This window comes from Cyprinus carpio, chromosome A10 (assembly GCF_018340385.1).
Source record: "Cyprinus carpio isolate SPL01 chromosome A10, ASM1834038v1, whole genome shotgun sequence".
NCBI lineage: Eukaryota > Metazoa > Chordata > Actinopteri > Cypriniformes > Cyprinidae > Cyprinus > Cyprinus carpio.
The window spans coordinates 15,744,301-15,760,155 of record NC_056581.1 but is presented as its reverse complement, the minus strand read 5'-3'; the positions used below and the strand labels follow the sequence as shown (position 1 = coordinate 15,760,155).

The following is a 15,855-nucleotide window of genomic DNA, read 5'->3' as shown; positions in this document are numbered from 1 at the left end:
AGATTAAATGCGTGAATACAAGTGATACATCAATACAACAAAAAGCACCATGTGAAAAGTTTTCTAGTGCTGTTTTTTGCAGACATCATTCTGCTGTTTTTATGGCACAGGTGTGGTTTACAATCATCACTTAACCTGTGCCCTTTGCAGTGTCAATAAAACAATTATGGAGGATTTCACGGGTTGATTTGGTTAAAGTTTGATGGCTATTATAGTTAGACATTGAGAGCCAGAGGTTCACAGCTTTGAGTCAGTCAGCCTGCGGAAAGAGGGCTCATTCTATGGGAGACTCTACAAGAGGCCTGTGAAGTTTTTAGGTAGGTGATACTACCTATACTAAAACCTCAATGTACATTAAACTCATGAATTATGAAATTAACGGAATCATCACAAGATTATTTTCACACACAAAGCAAGGAGAAAAATATGAGAAAAAGCAGAAATGTTGTGCAGCATCCTTCCCGTTGTTGTGTCTTATTTGTTGGAACACACACTGAACTCCATGGATTATAATTTGTGCTCTTTTGTTACGATTTGTAGGAGGAAATAACACAGTCTTTTCTGTGTGTGTGAGAAAATTCTAGTCTCTTGTGTGGCGGGTTTAATTTTGTTGGCTGCAGTCACAGCAGGTTTCTCTGAGATGTTCTGCAGTTCGTTCCCACACACAGCACAGTCTGACAGGATTTAATGTGGACAGTAGCAGGGCTTTGAAACTATGAAAAGGCGCTTTTCTGAGGAGGATTTCACTTTATACAAGGCTTTTTTATTCCAAGTTTTCAAATTATAAATGCATGAAATCTTGCTGCCTTTGGAAGGGATACATAAAACTACATTAAACAACATAAAATGTAGAATAAGAAAGAGCAAGGATGCATTCTATAATTCTTTATAGTGCTCATTTTGTTCTCAGATGATACAGAATCAGGAGTTGATTTACACTTGGAACCAAATAGCAAGTGTATAATGATCAAATAAGCAATACAAGCATTTTAGTAACAAAACTAGACTAGAAACAGCAGTAAGGCAGTAATGGAGTATTATTTTTATTTGAGGTTTTCTTAAGGGGATTGCTAACGGTAACAGAGTAAAATTTATTATTTTTTTTTTTTTTTTTTATTTTTTTTTGAAATTATGCCTAGACTATGTATTTAGCCAGAAAGCAGAAAACGTAAGTGTATTCAATCTCCAACTGTTAGATCTGTTGTTAGTATTCTGCTTTATGAATTATATTGTGTTACATAAAGGTTAGAAACGGTTGAAGGGCAATTTTAAGTGCAACTTACATTGAACAATCATTGATTGCAAAAGTTAATATGACCAAGTCATGGTTACATGAGAATACACAAGCCCCATTTATCTTATCTGTTAGGTACAATTACACTATACTGTAAAAAAGCAGCGTCCTTCGGATGAGACGTTAAACCGAGGTCCTGGCTCTCTGTGGTCAATAAAAATCCCAGGATGTCCTTTGAAAAAGAGTAGGTGTGTAACCCCGGCATCCTATACAAATTCGCCCATTGGCCTCTGACCATCATGGCCTCCTAACCATCCCCAAACACTGATTGGCTTCATCACTCTGTCTCCTCTCCACCAATAAACTGGTGTGTGGTGGGTGTTCTGGCGCTATATGGCTGCCGTTGCATCATCCAGGTGGTGGTTGAGGAGATTACCCCCTTCTATGTAAAGCACTTTGAGTTCCCAGAAAAGCGCTATATAAATGTAAGGAATTAATTGCAATTAGTCCATGTTCTTTTCATTTCACTTAGCAGTTAAAACTAATCTATTTGTTTAAATACAGTAATTTATTGTGTTCAGTTTCACTTGATTGTTCACTTGAAGGTTCACTTGATTGTTTCAGCTTGGGCTTTTTTTACACTGTGCTTAACCTTGGGTAATTGTTCAAAACCCAACATTTAACCCCAGGTTATGATACCCTTCTTTTGCAGTGTTAACCACACATTTTCATGTCAAACTTGTACAGTGTGAAACGAAGCAGTGTTAATGGCTTTTTACACCTAGTTAACCCATGGTAATTCTAAGCCCCAGGTAAAGGGAATCCTGGGTTAACTTGTGTCACGATTCCCGCTGCTCATAATTGACCTGGAGTTAACAATGAACCCTGGGTATCCTTAAGCTGCAAATTTCACACTGTATATGGCTAGAACCCAGGTTATTTTCTTATTTGCATATTTGAGGTGTCAGTGTCATTTATTGGATGAACATATATGCACGCAGATATTTAGGAAACATGCTAAGTTCACATACTTTTTACTACGAAAAACAATGCTGCAGCCAGTTATTTTACTTTTGAAATGTGTGTTCTGTGTCGGAATGTGTGTTTTTGTTTTGGTCTGTGTTATTCCGCCCACTGCCAATTTACCTAATAGTTATTGAACACACTGGGTTGCCAGCTGAAAACACCATATATTTGCATCTATGGAAGCCAGTCAACGAACTGGGTCAGAGATTGCAAATTCTACCTGACCACCTTGGCATCCATATAAAAAAGCTCTATGATGCTTTCCTACCTTGGACGGGATCAGGGTATGTCTGAATCCAAGACTGTTTAATTCTTATCTTTATAGTCTGAAAAGTCCATTGTTGACTTTGAGATAGCAAATATGCAAATAGGAACACTGACCCAGGGTTTAGGAATGTATAGTGTGAAATTAATTAAGTATATGATTACTTTCAGATAAGGTGGCATGAAAACATCAACAGGCAGTCTATATACATCAGCAACAGAAAACTAGACATTTGTTGTTGCATGTTGCAGGAAAATGGTGCAGAAGTCTACTGTGGTGGGCCTCACCTTGCTGCTGCTGGCTGCAATTGGCACGTTTTTGGCTGTTTTCTTTTCGGTGCAGGGCAAGAAGACCTCTCCTGAACCTGAACCTGAAAATGGTTATTTCAAGGCAGCTGTGGCAGCAGATGCTGGGACGTGCTCAGAGATCGGCAGGTTTGAGCTCTGTTCTCTTGAAATGCACATTCACTTTTTGCCATCTATGACCTGTGGTTTTTGAGAAATTGAAATAAAATGAATCCATTAAGATCCCTTTACATCAGAATTTATATAATTGTAAATAAACAGCAAAGATGTAAGGAAGGCCATATGAAGAGCACACCTAAATGTTTGTTAGGTAACCTATTTATTTACATCAGAGATTTGAATCATCCTCACTTTATGCTCACAAAGATCACATCATGCAGAAATTGGTCCTAAAGGAATCAGGTGCCAATGTTCGCTTGCAAATAAACACTTTTCTCACCAAACAATTTTTTGTGTGTTGCATAATAATAGTTCTGTGGAAAGCCAACCAAGATAAAATGTAAAAATGTTTTGTCAGGTAACTTTAAAAATGTGCTGCATGAAGTGAAATCCACTTTAATTGGTTTTGTGTAAGTGAAAACTATTATTTAATACCACTGAATCAAACTGAGCACACCAATGATTATCATTTTAAAGGTCACATCCAGTAGAAATAGATCCTTAAGACACGACACCAGAGGTGAAAAAATATTAACTAATATGTATCATCATACTTCCCTATTGATTAATGTTAAGTAAACATGCAAATTAGGCATCACTTAATTAATTATATATGCGTTCATTTGCATACATTTCCAGAACAGAAATCTGAACACTGGGAAAAGCCAGGATCAAAATTCTTGTTTCATTTTGTAGGCATATTAGTTGAAGGTTTTTACGGAGGAGATTTTCAATATCTCTTTTTATCACTCCATAAATCAGAAAATATTGTCATGATCCAGGAATAAAGGAATGAAATGTTTTATAAATCAGGTGAATGATATATGAACAAATCCCTCTGTAAAAACATTAGGAATATAGATCTCAGATTTGTGCAACAGAAAAAAAAAACTTTGGAGATGTGTAATTAAAATCTACAGATGCTAATGATAAAGATAAATTGTAATAAAATGAACACACATATTGCACATTTTTGTCAAAGCATAATATATTTGTAGTATATTTGTACTCTTTTTTTTTTTTTAGTTGTTGGTACATTCTGATATTTAAAATGATAAATCCAGGATTGCATGGCAAATGCCCTCTCTGTGTGTCCTCCAGGGATATCCTGAAGAGAGGCGGTTCCGCTGTAGATTCTGCCATTGCTTCTCTGCTGTGCGTGGGATTGATGAATGCCCACAGCATGGGCATCGGAGGAGGGCTCTTCTTCACTATTTATGATGCCAAAACAGGTATGCAGTCAGTATTTCCTGTCTGATTCAACCTGACACTCCAGTCTGCAGTGTCTGTGTGTATATAAAGAATTTCTGTGCATATTTTAAGGATCTATTTTTAAAACTTATTTTTTAATATTTAATATTATTTATATTTTAATAATATTTGCAACTTTTGTGTTTAAAGTAGTGCATTTTTATATTATATTTGCAACTTTTATTTTTGATTTTTTATGCACACCGCATGAATAAAATGTAAATAATTGTAAATCATGTAAAATGTAATGCGTATACACACACACACACACACACACACACACACACACACACATATATATGTATATATATTTATATACACATACACGCGTTTATACATACAGTATATGTATATATGTGTGTGTATATTTGTTACACTGCATAAATAAATAATAATAATAATAATTTTAATTTAATATAAAATAATATATATAAAATGTAAGTTTTATATATACCAGTCTGCATGGAGAATGATCTATTTTTATAATATTATGTTTATTTTTAAATATTTAATATTATTCACATTTATTAAAATATATATATTTAGATAGACAGATAGATAGATAGATAGATAGATAGATAGATAGATAGATAGATAGATGATAGATAGATAGGTATATATGCATTATTTGCAAAAAATATATTGTTATATATTTTTATTCACACATTTTAATATTTTAATCTATTTTATATTACTTATTTATGTTTTACTTTTATTTATAATTTATATTTTTGGATTTATTTATGTTCAAAGATTATTTATTTAATTTTGCAGGAAAAGTCGAAACCATCAATGCACGTGAGACGGCTCCTGCAAATGCAACCAGAGACATGTTTGGAAATAGTACGGAACTTTCCCAGAAAGGTATTTATTGACTACATTACAGTAACTGGGAAAATCATTAGTGAAACAGGATTTACACTATGAGTGGCCTCGTGATACAGTGCCAGCATGGAGAGATAAGCATCCAAAACTATCAACACAATTTCAATCAATAACTCACAGCAGATAAGGCTCTATATGGTTCCTGTAGAACTTTTCGAGGAAATCCATAAACCTGTATTTCAGTTCATTGCATATCTTTAAAATAAGTTTGCTGTCTCAGATCTGTTGGTTGTTTTAGGTAGTACCACATGGAATGAAGTGTGTAAAAATTCATCCACAGGTGGTTTGTCTATCGCTGTTCCTGGAGAGATACGGGGGTATGAAATGGCCCATAAACGGCACGGCAAGCTTCCATGGAAAGAGCTGTTTTTACCAAGCATACAACTGGCCAGAAAGGGCTTTCCTATTGGCAGCGCATTGGCAAGTGCGATTAACTCAAACAGAAACATCATTATGGATGATAAGATGTTATGGTGAGCATGCATGGATATTTTCAACCAAGATGTTAAACACACAAAAAAATCTGTCCTTGATATGACAGTGGGGTAATATTAGGGGGTTTCATATTATAAAACATTTATATAATCAATAATCAACCATTACTTTTATGCACTAAGATTTTCTCCTTATTGTTTGGTTATTTAGTTCTGTGTTCTGCGATTCCACTGGCAAAATCCTGCGGGAAAACGACATCATCACCTTCACAAAACTGGCTGCAACTTATGAGCTCATAGCAGAGAATGGGCCTGATGCTTTCTACAGTGGACAGCTAGCTGAGAACCTTGTGAGGGACATCCAAGCTGCAGGTTTTTTATTCACACATGTCTATTCCATTATTTGGTATCAATAATTTATAATCTGGATAACAGACTAAATTAAGTCAAAAGCATGGTTGGACATGGTAATCTAACTCAAAATCTGATTGGTTGCCTGAAATATTGATTCGAGGATATGTTCTGCTTTGATAAATCACAATAAGCATAGAGCCACATTTTTTATTTCATGTCAGATAGACTTGACTGCCCATATTAGTGTGTTAAAGATGCTAAGTTGGGCAGTTTCTAAGCTTCTGTTGTGGCTGAGGTGTTTTGGTTCATTGATTTCCAAATATTTTACATCCCACTAATTCCTGCAGTGCTGCCAATAGTCCACCCATGCAGAGGTGTTGAAGGATGGCACACAATTGGTTATTAATGACTAAATCAATAACTCAGTAGGTTTGATCTTATTAAGTTGCTTAGCATCATGCGTCATATGGGAGTCTGTGTCGTGTGTGTTGCAGAGGGGATTATAACTCTGGAGGACTTGAGAGATTACAAGCCCTTGCTGGATGAATCCCCCCTCACTGCCACCGTGGGTGAATACACAATGGTGACACCAAACGCGCCTGCCAGTGGCCCAGTCCTCACACTGATACTCAACATCCTGAGCGGTAGGTACAGAGTTCAAACACTGGGCAGCCTATCCTAGACACAAATGGATTGCTTTATATAAGGATTTTTAATATACAGAATATAGCCTAAACTAAACGGTTTCTAGATTATCTATTTAATTTATGTTCGATAGAAATGTCAGTCTGTTTTGAAAGAATATTTCTGTCTGCTAGAAAACACACACACACACACACACACACACACACACACACACACACACACACACACACGCACACGCACACACACACACACAAAAACACAAAAACAAAAAAAAAATTTGATTATGGTTCCAACATCTGACCCAAACCAAGTTTATTTTAGTATCATTGAGATACTGTTACAGTTTTTATTTTTATTTCTGTATTTTTCCATTTTTAGTTAATTTATATATTATAGATATATATATATATTTAATATATATATATATATTATATATATATATATATATTTATATATATATATATATATATATATATATAGTTTTTATTATTTTTAGTTTTAGCTGAAATGTTGCTGTGACAACTAGCTGGAATAAAAAGTTATTTTTTTAATATTTTAAATTATTTCAGTTATGTTTATCTAAGTTTAACTAAAATAACCCTAAAACAAATATCATTTCTTTGTGTGGTTTAGATATTTGATTAAAAAATACTATTATTTAAAACTGAATATTGATTTTTATTTTTCCATTTGCCAAATAATCAACCAGTCAGTAAACAGAAGTCTCACAAACCTATAGTAGGTTCTCTGTTAATTCAAGTTAAACATATCCAAAAAATGCCTCGCTGTTCTGATACAGCACTGATTCACCCGCTAGCGAGTTCAAAGTTGTTTAATGAATCTTTTTGATTCACTCATTTAAAAGAACCGATTCATAAGAGTCATTTATTCGCGAATCAGACGTCACAGCTCACGCTGTTTATTGTGTTCAAGAATAACTGAAATGCATTCAAACAAGATCATAGGTGACTTACGAATGCATACAAAGCTTTCCATGCTGGATTTTAAATTATTGTCACACATATGCTTATTATGTTTTGTTGTATGTCATTTTTACTATTATAAATGTTTATTTTTGTAGTAATTTTAGCCATAGTCTGGAGCCCTGAGATGAACGAAATCAATTCAATTCAATTCAATTCAAGTTTATTTGTATAGCGCTTTTTACGATACAAATCATTACAAAGCAACTTTACAGAAAATTAAGTTTCTACAATATTTAGTAGTAGCTTATCAGTGGTGACTGTCAGTTCATGTGCATATAGCAGAAATGTTCAGAAAAATCAATAAAAAAGACGTAAACAAACAGACGATTAACACTATTAACAGCAATTATGCAATCAGACTTATAGCAAAATGTGGTAGTTCTGTATGTTGTCTCTGGGTTAGCATCATCTGAGGTCCTCTGAGGGGCTGGCATCATCTCTTCTCAGGTGTTCTGGATCCAGACTGGAGCTTGTGTAAATCCTAGTTACCACGGGATGTAAATCCCGTGGCAAAGCAGAGAAACAAATAGAGACATAATTAGCGTAGCTGCTGTTCCAGCCAAGTACAATTAATTCGTTTTAACCCAAGCTAAAGAATAATAATGCGCATTTGATCAGATATAACTGCAGTCCAAAATTATAAGATGCATTATTTGAATGCTTGGCCAAAGAGGTGTGTTTTTAAATCTAGATTTAAACAGAGAGAGAGTGTGTCTGAGCCCCGAACATTATCAGGAAGGCTATTCCAGAGTTTGGGAGCCAAAATGCGGAAAAAGCTCTACCTCCTTTAGTGGACTTTGCTATCCTAGGTACTATCAAAAGTCCAGCGTTTTGTGACCTTAGGGAGCGTGATGGGTTGTAGCGTGGTAGAAGACTAGCTAGGTACGCAGGAGCTAAGCCATTAAGGGCCTTATAAGTAAGTAATAATATTTTATAACTGATACGGAACTTAATAGGTAGCCAGTGCAGAGACTGTAGTATTGGGGTAATATGATCATATTTTCTTGACCTGGTAAGGAAATCCTCTTATTTAATGTTTCTAATACTTTACCTGGTGTTAAGTAATTAAGGGTTATGTGTTTAATTTTTTTACATTTAAATACTATAATTTATAGTTGTATAAAGTGTATATTTATTTTTGTGGCACTATTAAAACATAGGTATAGGGCTTATATCTGACATTATATCTCACAATGTAAACAATTTTTATTTTAAAATAAAAAAATATATATAAATCTTGCATAGTACTCATGTTTGCATTATCAAAAAATATTTAAATTAATGAATAAATATTAATATGTATATACTGTACATTAATATAAATGCAACATTATATTAAAGATCATTATTATATAATTATAATGATTATTTTTTTATTGGTCAATCAACCCTCCTCTGAGGCGAAAACAAGTTGTGGACAAGCTTGAAAATGACTACAGGTCTAAGTTGGTCTTTTAAGCAGCGAGAGGAAGCATCTAGTTGATACTGATTACAGGATGACCGTTAGTCAATCTTTAATGTTCTTAACTGTTTCCTCATGTGAATGGTGTTTTGGGGAGGATGAGACTTCAGAATGTCTCAACTTTTCTTTGCTATGAGCTATTAAAAATCCCTTCACCCTTCGCTCCCTCGCGCCTGTCCTCCTGTCTCTCACACCAACACTAACGTGGGCTGTTTGCCACTAATTGGATACAAACCAAGCATGGAAAAATCCATGCAGTCAGCATGTTAAGACCCTTTCCTTGGGGTTCCACCAGTAGGGGATACTCTGAAGCAGCCTGTCATCTGAGATTCATCAGTCTTGCTTTCTTTCGGCGAGCTGGACGCTCTCCACGGCTCTGTGTCTTAGTTTTTTCAGACACCCACTCTGTAGCTTTACTGATGAGATACTTAGTCATTAAATTGCAGCCAGACAGGGCACGGCTGTCGATAAACACTGTTAGCACTGTTTTTTTTTTCACAATATAGCTTAACTTATTCTGTAGTTATGAAACATCTTCCATGGTGAATCACTCATAATTGTTCAATTATTTCAAATAGACGGGTCTGGCATGAATGATCGAGACAATTTAGGAAGTTTTGGGAAGACTAAAACTGGGTCAGTTGTCCAACATTAAAATAATAGTTGACCTAAAAATGAAAATGATGTCGCCATTTACTCACTCTCATGTCATTTCCTAACACACATGACTTACTTTCTTCTAAGGAACACAAATGAGATGTTCTGAAGAAAACCATTTCATTGACCGCACAATAAATAAACACATTGATTACCCAGCTAAAAAAAAAAAAAATTCTCAGAACATTTATAACATCCAGTTTATGAATGTTTTTAGAACTTTTAGGGGTCATTGGATGCTATGCACTTTTACAAGTTGAACAGAAATGTGTGCCGGCAGTGTGTGTACACAACCACCCTATAATGATAAAAATCCACCCAGTGTTTTTTTTATCTTGTTAAATCATTTCCCCTTCCTCAAATCAAGCCGATCTCAGATGCCTGTCTGTGTAACATCACACAGACAGGCCCCTCCCACGATAGTTTGATTGACAGTGGCATTTCAGCACAGACTGGACTGGCGTCTTACCTTAGACCCGCTGTGAGTGAGCCATCATTTCACTGCCGGAGCAGATGTAGAGAAGAATGACTCCTATGTGATTGAGGTGTTCTGTTGTTGGATGTAATAATGAACATAGCAGTCATCATTTACTCCTGACATCTGAGCCGATGAAGTCGTAGTGAATTATGTTTGCTTTGGAATTGATTTGTTCTTTGATGTAATTTATTGTTTACTTGTTATGGTGTATGATTCATTGTTGGGGTTGTGGTTTATGTTTGTTTTGAGGTTTTTTAATGAATCTTTGCAAATTGCCTTTCCTAATAATGTGCTAATTAGCAAGTTTCACGATGAATGCGGCTAAAGTAAACAGTCCATCTGAGAGCAGCTGGAAGAGAGGGGCGGGGTCAGCAGAGCTCATTTGCATTTAAAGGAAAATACTACAAAACAGCTTGCTCTGAAAAGAGCTTATTTTTGACAGGGTAAAAAGGGTGTTGTTTTACACTACCATTGAGAAATTTTAACCAAACTATGTAACAGGCTTTCATTTAAGACCCTAAAGAATCATATCAACTTGTGTTGAGAATGGGCATCTGATGACCCCTTTAATGTTATGCGAACATTTCATTGTATCATTTTGCAAACATTATAGGAGTATTACTTTGGAATGTTCTCTGTCATTTATATGACAACAGTTAGCATGTTTGAATAATCACAGCATGTAGGGAATGTAACTGAGCACTCATTCTCTTTCCTCAGGTTACAACTTCAGTTCAGAGAGTGTCTCCACCACTGAAAATAAAGTCCTCACCTATCATCGCATAGTAGAGGCGTTCCGGTTTGCGTATGCCAAGAGGAGCGTCTTGGGGGATCCAGAATTTCTCAACATCTCCAGTGTAAGTTGTGATTATAGCGATATTTCATTAGAAAAAATGGAAAATTCAGTAATGTTTATTCATCCTCATGTCTTTCCAAACCTGTATGATTTACTTTTTCTCATGGAACACAAAAGAAGATATTTTGTATCATGTTTTTCCTGTATCATGTCATTTATACTTTTTTTTTTTTTATATAGTTTTATATAGCTTTAATTTAATATAAATTCAGTTTTAGTAATTTTAGAACATTGATTTATTCTTTTATTTTATTAGTTGCCAATGCAACATTTCTTAAGTGTAAGGCAACATTATTATTATTATTTTTTAAAGATTTTCATTTATTCCAATTTATTCCAATTATTTTATTTCAGCTTTATTTCAATAATAAAAACTGATTCTTAATAGGTTTAGTTAACAACAAATCCATTTTGGACTGGATTGATATTATGTGGTCTAAGTAATAGTTGAAATGTCTTTCAAAATATCTTCTTTTGTGTTCTGTAAAAGTCATACAGGTTAGAAACAACATGACATTAGGGTGAGAAACAGAATTTGAATTTTTAGGCAAACGGTTCCTTTATATATATCTCTAAACCACAACCAACATGCATTATCTTATGTAAAAATGCTCCCATGTATCTTCAGCAGCTGTTCACACTGACACAGGCATATGTTAGCCAGCTGTGATCAAAGCCATTACTGAAACCGGCGTGCTGCATCTCACACTAATCACAGAGCATGAAAATAGTGCGCTATTGAACAGCTCATTGTGCGTTCACCCTTTTGATCAGCGCTTCTTTCAAGCTGTAGATTATTGTGCCGCCAGCAGGTCTGCAATAATGACCTTCTTGCCCCCTCCTCTTTCTTGCTGGCAGTTCATCCAGAACATTACCTCAAAGGACTACGCTGACATGATACTCCAGAAGATCACAGATAATACGACTCAGCAAGAGAGCTACTACCAACCCGAGTTCTACCTTCCCGACGATCACGGCACCTCACATGTGTCAGTGGTGGCAGAGGACGGCAGCGCGGTCGCCGCCACCAGCACCATCAACCTATAGTGAGCGTTTGCATCTCAAGCGTTTTTCTTTGCCAGTTAGTTGTTTTCTCCAACATAGGTATCTATTAGGCATTATAGATTGATTCAGACATTAATTTGATATTTAAAGGAAAAATGACAAAATTTTGTCATTATTTAGTCACAGAGTTGACATCTTTCAGCAAAATCAGCTTATGATTAGCCTACTCAAGCTGGGATAGAAGCTCATTTAACAAAAAACTGAATATTTAACATAATTTAATAATAATTATTTGTAAATAGCATCATATTCTTTCTCTTCTCCCAGTTTTGGCTCCAAGTTCATGTCAAATTCAACAGGAATTATACTGAACAATGAGATGGATGACTTCAGTTCTCCCTTGATCACCAATAACTTTGGAGTTCCTCCTTCTCCCAACAACTTCATCATCCCACGTGAGCTCTTGGCGATAATATACTACTCATGCTATTTTTGTAGTATGTATACTTAAAGCAAAGTGAAGCCATACTTTACATTTGATTTTAGAGTTTTATGCATCTCTTATGCATTTCTTAACATAATTACTTATGGTAAAATCACTGTAACAACAATATGATGAAGCCACAACAATTTTATAAAAAAAAAAAAAAAACACAATATTATAGTAAGAATTTTTATATATGTTAAGAATATCTCACCTTTACCTAATAATTATTACTGTGACTTTGTTGTTGACAGGAGGTCAGATCAAATATTCAAAATTACTACTCTAATGCTCAAATATTACATAGTAATTTAATATTTAGTTTATATATTTATTTAATAATACAAAATAACTTAAAATACAGTAGTAATATTAAATAGAATCAATATTTTAAATATAAGAAAATATATAATAATAAATATCAAATATAATAATAATAATTATTATCATTTTAACATCTCATTCTTTGCTTGTTCAAATCAGTTAAAAATATTTTTTTTTATTCAAAATGAAAAATAAGTACAATTGTTTCTCAAATGATTAGCAATATTGTTTCAAATATATATTTTTTACAAATAGTAAGCAAATTACTACTTTTAAATGACTACAAAATTAGTATTCAAATATTGCTTAAATATTAAATAATAATATTAAAAAGTATTAAATATGAACAGTATTTTAAACGTATATATATCAAATACATTCATATGATCAAAAATCTAATATAGTAATTATTATAGCAATAATAAAGTGGAATGGTAATTTTAAATAAATGTAATAATTTTATTTTCATTTCTTATTCTCGACTTTTTCAAGTGAGTTCAAAAGATCAGAATTGGATTAAAAGTGCAAAATGCTTATTTCTGAGATGAATGGCACTCACAAATTTTACACAATTACATTATGCCGTTTAGTAAGCATTATACCACGTATACTCTGCAGTATGCATTACACTAGTACAATATTTCAAACACAGCCATGAACTTTACTGTGTCTTTCAAGATTTTACTTTAAATGTTTGGTAACTCTGTTGCTTCTCATCTTTGCTCAGATAAAAGGCCTATGTCTTCTATGTGTCCTGCCATCCTGCTAGACAAAAACAATAAGGTTAAAATGGTTGTGGGAGCCTCTGGAGGAACAAAGATCACCACAGCAGTGGCCAAGGTGCATTTTCATTTTATTTCAGTCTAGATAGTTGTGCCAGACCATATCAACTCATACATAACTGACATTTTCTGCTCAGGTGATCTTAAATGCACTGTTCTTTGACTATGACCTGAAGAAAGCGATAGCAGACCCGAGAATTCACAATCAGCTGAGTCCAAACACCACGCAAGCAGAGCCTGACTTTGACAAAGTGGGTAAATTTATATTATAGATTTGACATTTTTTACAGTGGTGAGTGTTTTTGAGTGTAACCACATATTTATGGTCACATTTTGCTCTAAAATTCAGTTATTGTAACCACAGTTTATTTTACTGTTGGAGTGAAACATCACCCGGATATTTTCTTGATATTTTCTTTGGTTGTTCTGAATACACATGTGGTTTCGGCTAAGCACAACCCACTCACTATCAACCCACAGGCCATTTTGGAGGGTCTTGCCGCGAAGAACCATGTGATAGAGGTGTTGAAGTCCATGGGCGCAGTGGTTCAGGCCGTGGTGCGGCACAGTGCTGGCCTCAGCGCTGAGTCAGACCCCCGTAAGGGAGGATATGCAGCTGGGTACTGACATCTGACTCAGCGATCCGAGTCTCTGGTCCAGCTGGAGGCAATGGAAATGCTACTTTCAAGACCCGAGGACACTTTACCCTCATGCTGCTCTGAAACAAACAAGTGCCTCCATCAGAGATCCTACAGGCGAATCAGATGGACAATCAAAAGCTCCAGCAATGTTGATCTCAGCACACTCCATATTCAGTGAAAGAAGAATAAAACCAATTCAAATACACTCACAGTGGAAACACAACATCATTCTTCGGCTGTTTCTTCCAATGACATCAGTTAACCAAAATCTTTACAGATCATGTTACTGTGGGGTGGTATTTATTTCTGCAAATAAACATGTTGTAATGGCGATTATGAACTTTCTAGAATGAATTCTGTCCGTACTGAGATTTACATCCTGGCAAAATAATTTTTTTCAAGACTCTCAGGGGAGGAAGTTTTAATCAAGCTTCTAATAAGAGCTGAAGCATGAACAAGAGTTGAAATGCTCATGTCCCATGAGTATGTAGTCCTACCCACAGGCACCAGCCTAACATCAAGCAGCATCATTAATGATGAAGTTTTAGGGGACAGGGAAAAATCACATATACAGGCATTAATTAGACTTTTAAACTTGTACTGAACTGAAGAAAATAACTTATAAAATTTATGTTCAGTTTATTAGATTAAAGGAGGAGTCAACCCAAAATAACAGTTCTGTTATTCCAAACCTCTATGGATTCATTCTTCTGTGGAACACAAAGAAGATATTTTGAAGAACAGTTTTGGGTTCCCCTGGGTTCTATAGTCATTTTTTTCCCATACAATGGAAGTCAGTGGGACCTGAAACAATTTGCTGTCCAAAATTATTCAAGTCTAATTAGCTGGCTAACAATTACTGATGAATTAGTAAATGTTATTATTTAAACTGAACTATTAAAACGAATTATTGTCTAATTAAATTGGCATCCAAATGAATAATTACTATTAGAAGTACTATTAGTATAAATACAATTGCAAAATGTTGAATTGTTTCTCTAAATTAAAATATTCTGAATATTAATGCTTTTTGGCTGGTTTGTGGAAGTGTGAAAATTATGCAGCAAAATAAAACTTTGGAGTGGCATGTATTACTAAACAGTGTTTCCCCCCTCATTTATGTTTTTTTTTCCCCTTATTTATGATTTTATGTAAATCATTTGTGTTTTCCCAGTGATTGTATGTATGTACATATGTATGTACTGTATAAATAAATACATAAATAAATAATTAAAAGTAATGTGTTCCAAACCAAAAACATGTAAGAATAAAATAAAATAAAATATTTGTGATTTAATTTATTTGTGTTCATTTAAAAAAATTAAAATGATTTTGTCAGAATATACAGCTAACCATAATGCACCCTTATAAATGAGGACATTGTGGCTTTTCTGGAAAAAAAAATATAAAATATAAATATGCTACAAAGGTGCAGAATACTGTATGTGCCCGTGAAGTATTTTGGAAGTGGTGTACCTGCAGATGCTAATTCTTATGCTAACCAGTACCTGATGCTGATGCTATTAGCATCCAGCCACTAATATTACCTTGGTCAAACATAGCTAACACCAAATAAATTGGTATGCATTTTTCTTGTTTCCAGCCATCAAATGCTAAAATGT

The 15,855-nt window shown here is 34.5% G+C and overlaps 1 protein-coding gene across 1 annotated transcript; it reads left to right on the top strand.

The window, feature by feature from the left end:
* The first annotated feature begins 190 nt into the window (after positions 1–190).
* On the top strand, positions 191–15,484 carry LOC109044856 (glutathione hydrolase 1 proenzyme-like). Its single transcript, XM_042765384.1, has 13 exons — positions 191–317; positions 2,777–2,959; positions 4,091–4,221; positions 5,015–5,104; positions 5,406–5,598; positions 5,771–5,931; positions 6,408–6,557; positions 10,862–10,998; positions 11,856–12,043; positions 12,330–12,457; positions 13,538–13,650; positions 13,730–13,843; positions 14,073–15,484. The coding sequence occupies exons 2-13, from the start codon at positions 2,781–2,783 to the stop codon at positions 14,217–14,219; spliced, it is 1,731 nt and encodes a 576-aa protein (XP_042621318.1). The 5' UTR covers positions 191–317; positions 2,777–2,780; the 3' UTR covers positions 14,220–15,484.
* The last annotated feature ends 371 nt before the right edge of the window (positions 15,485–15,855 follow it).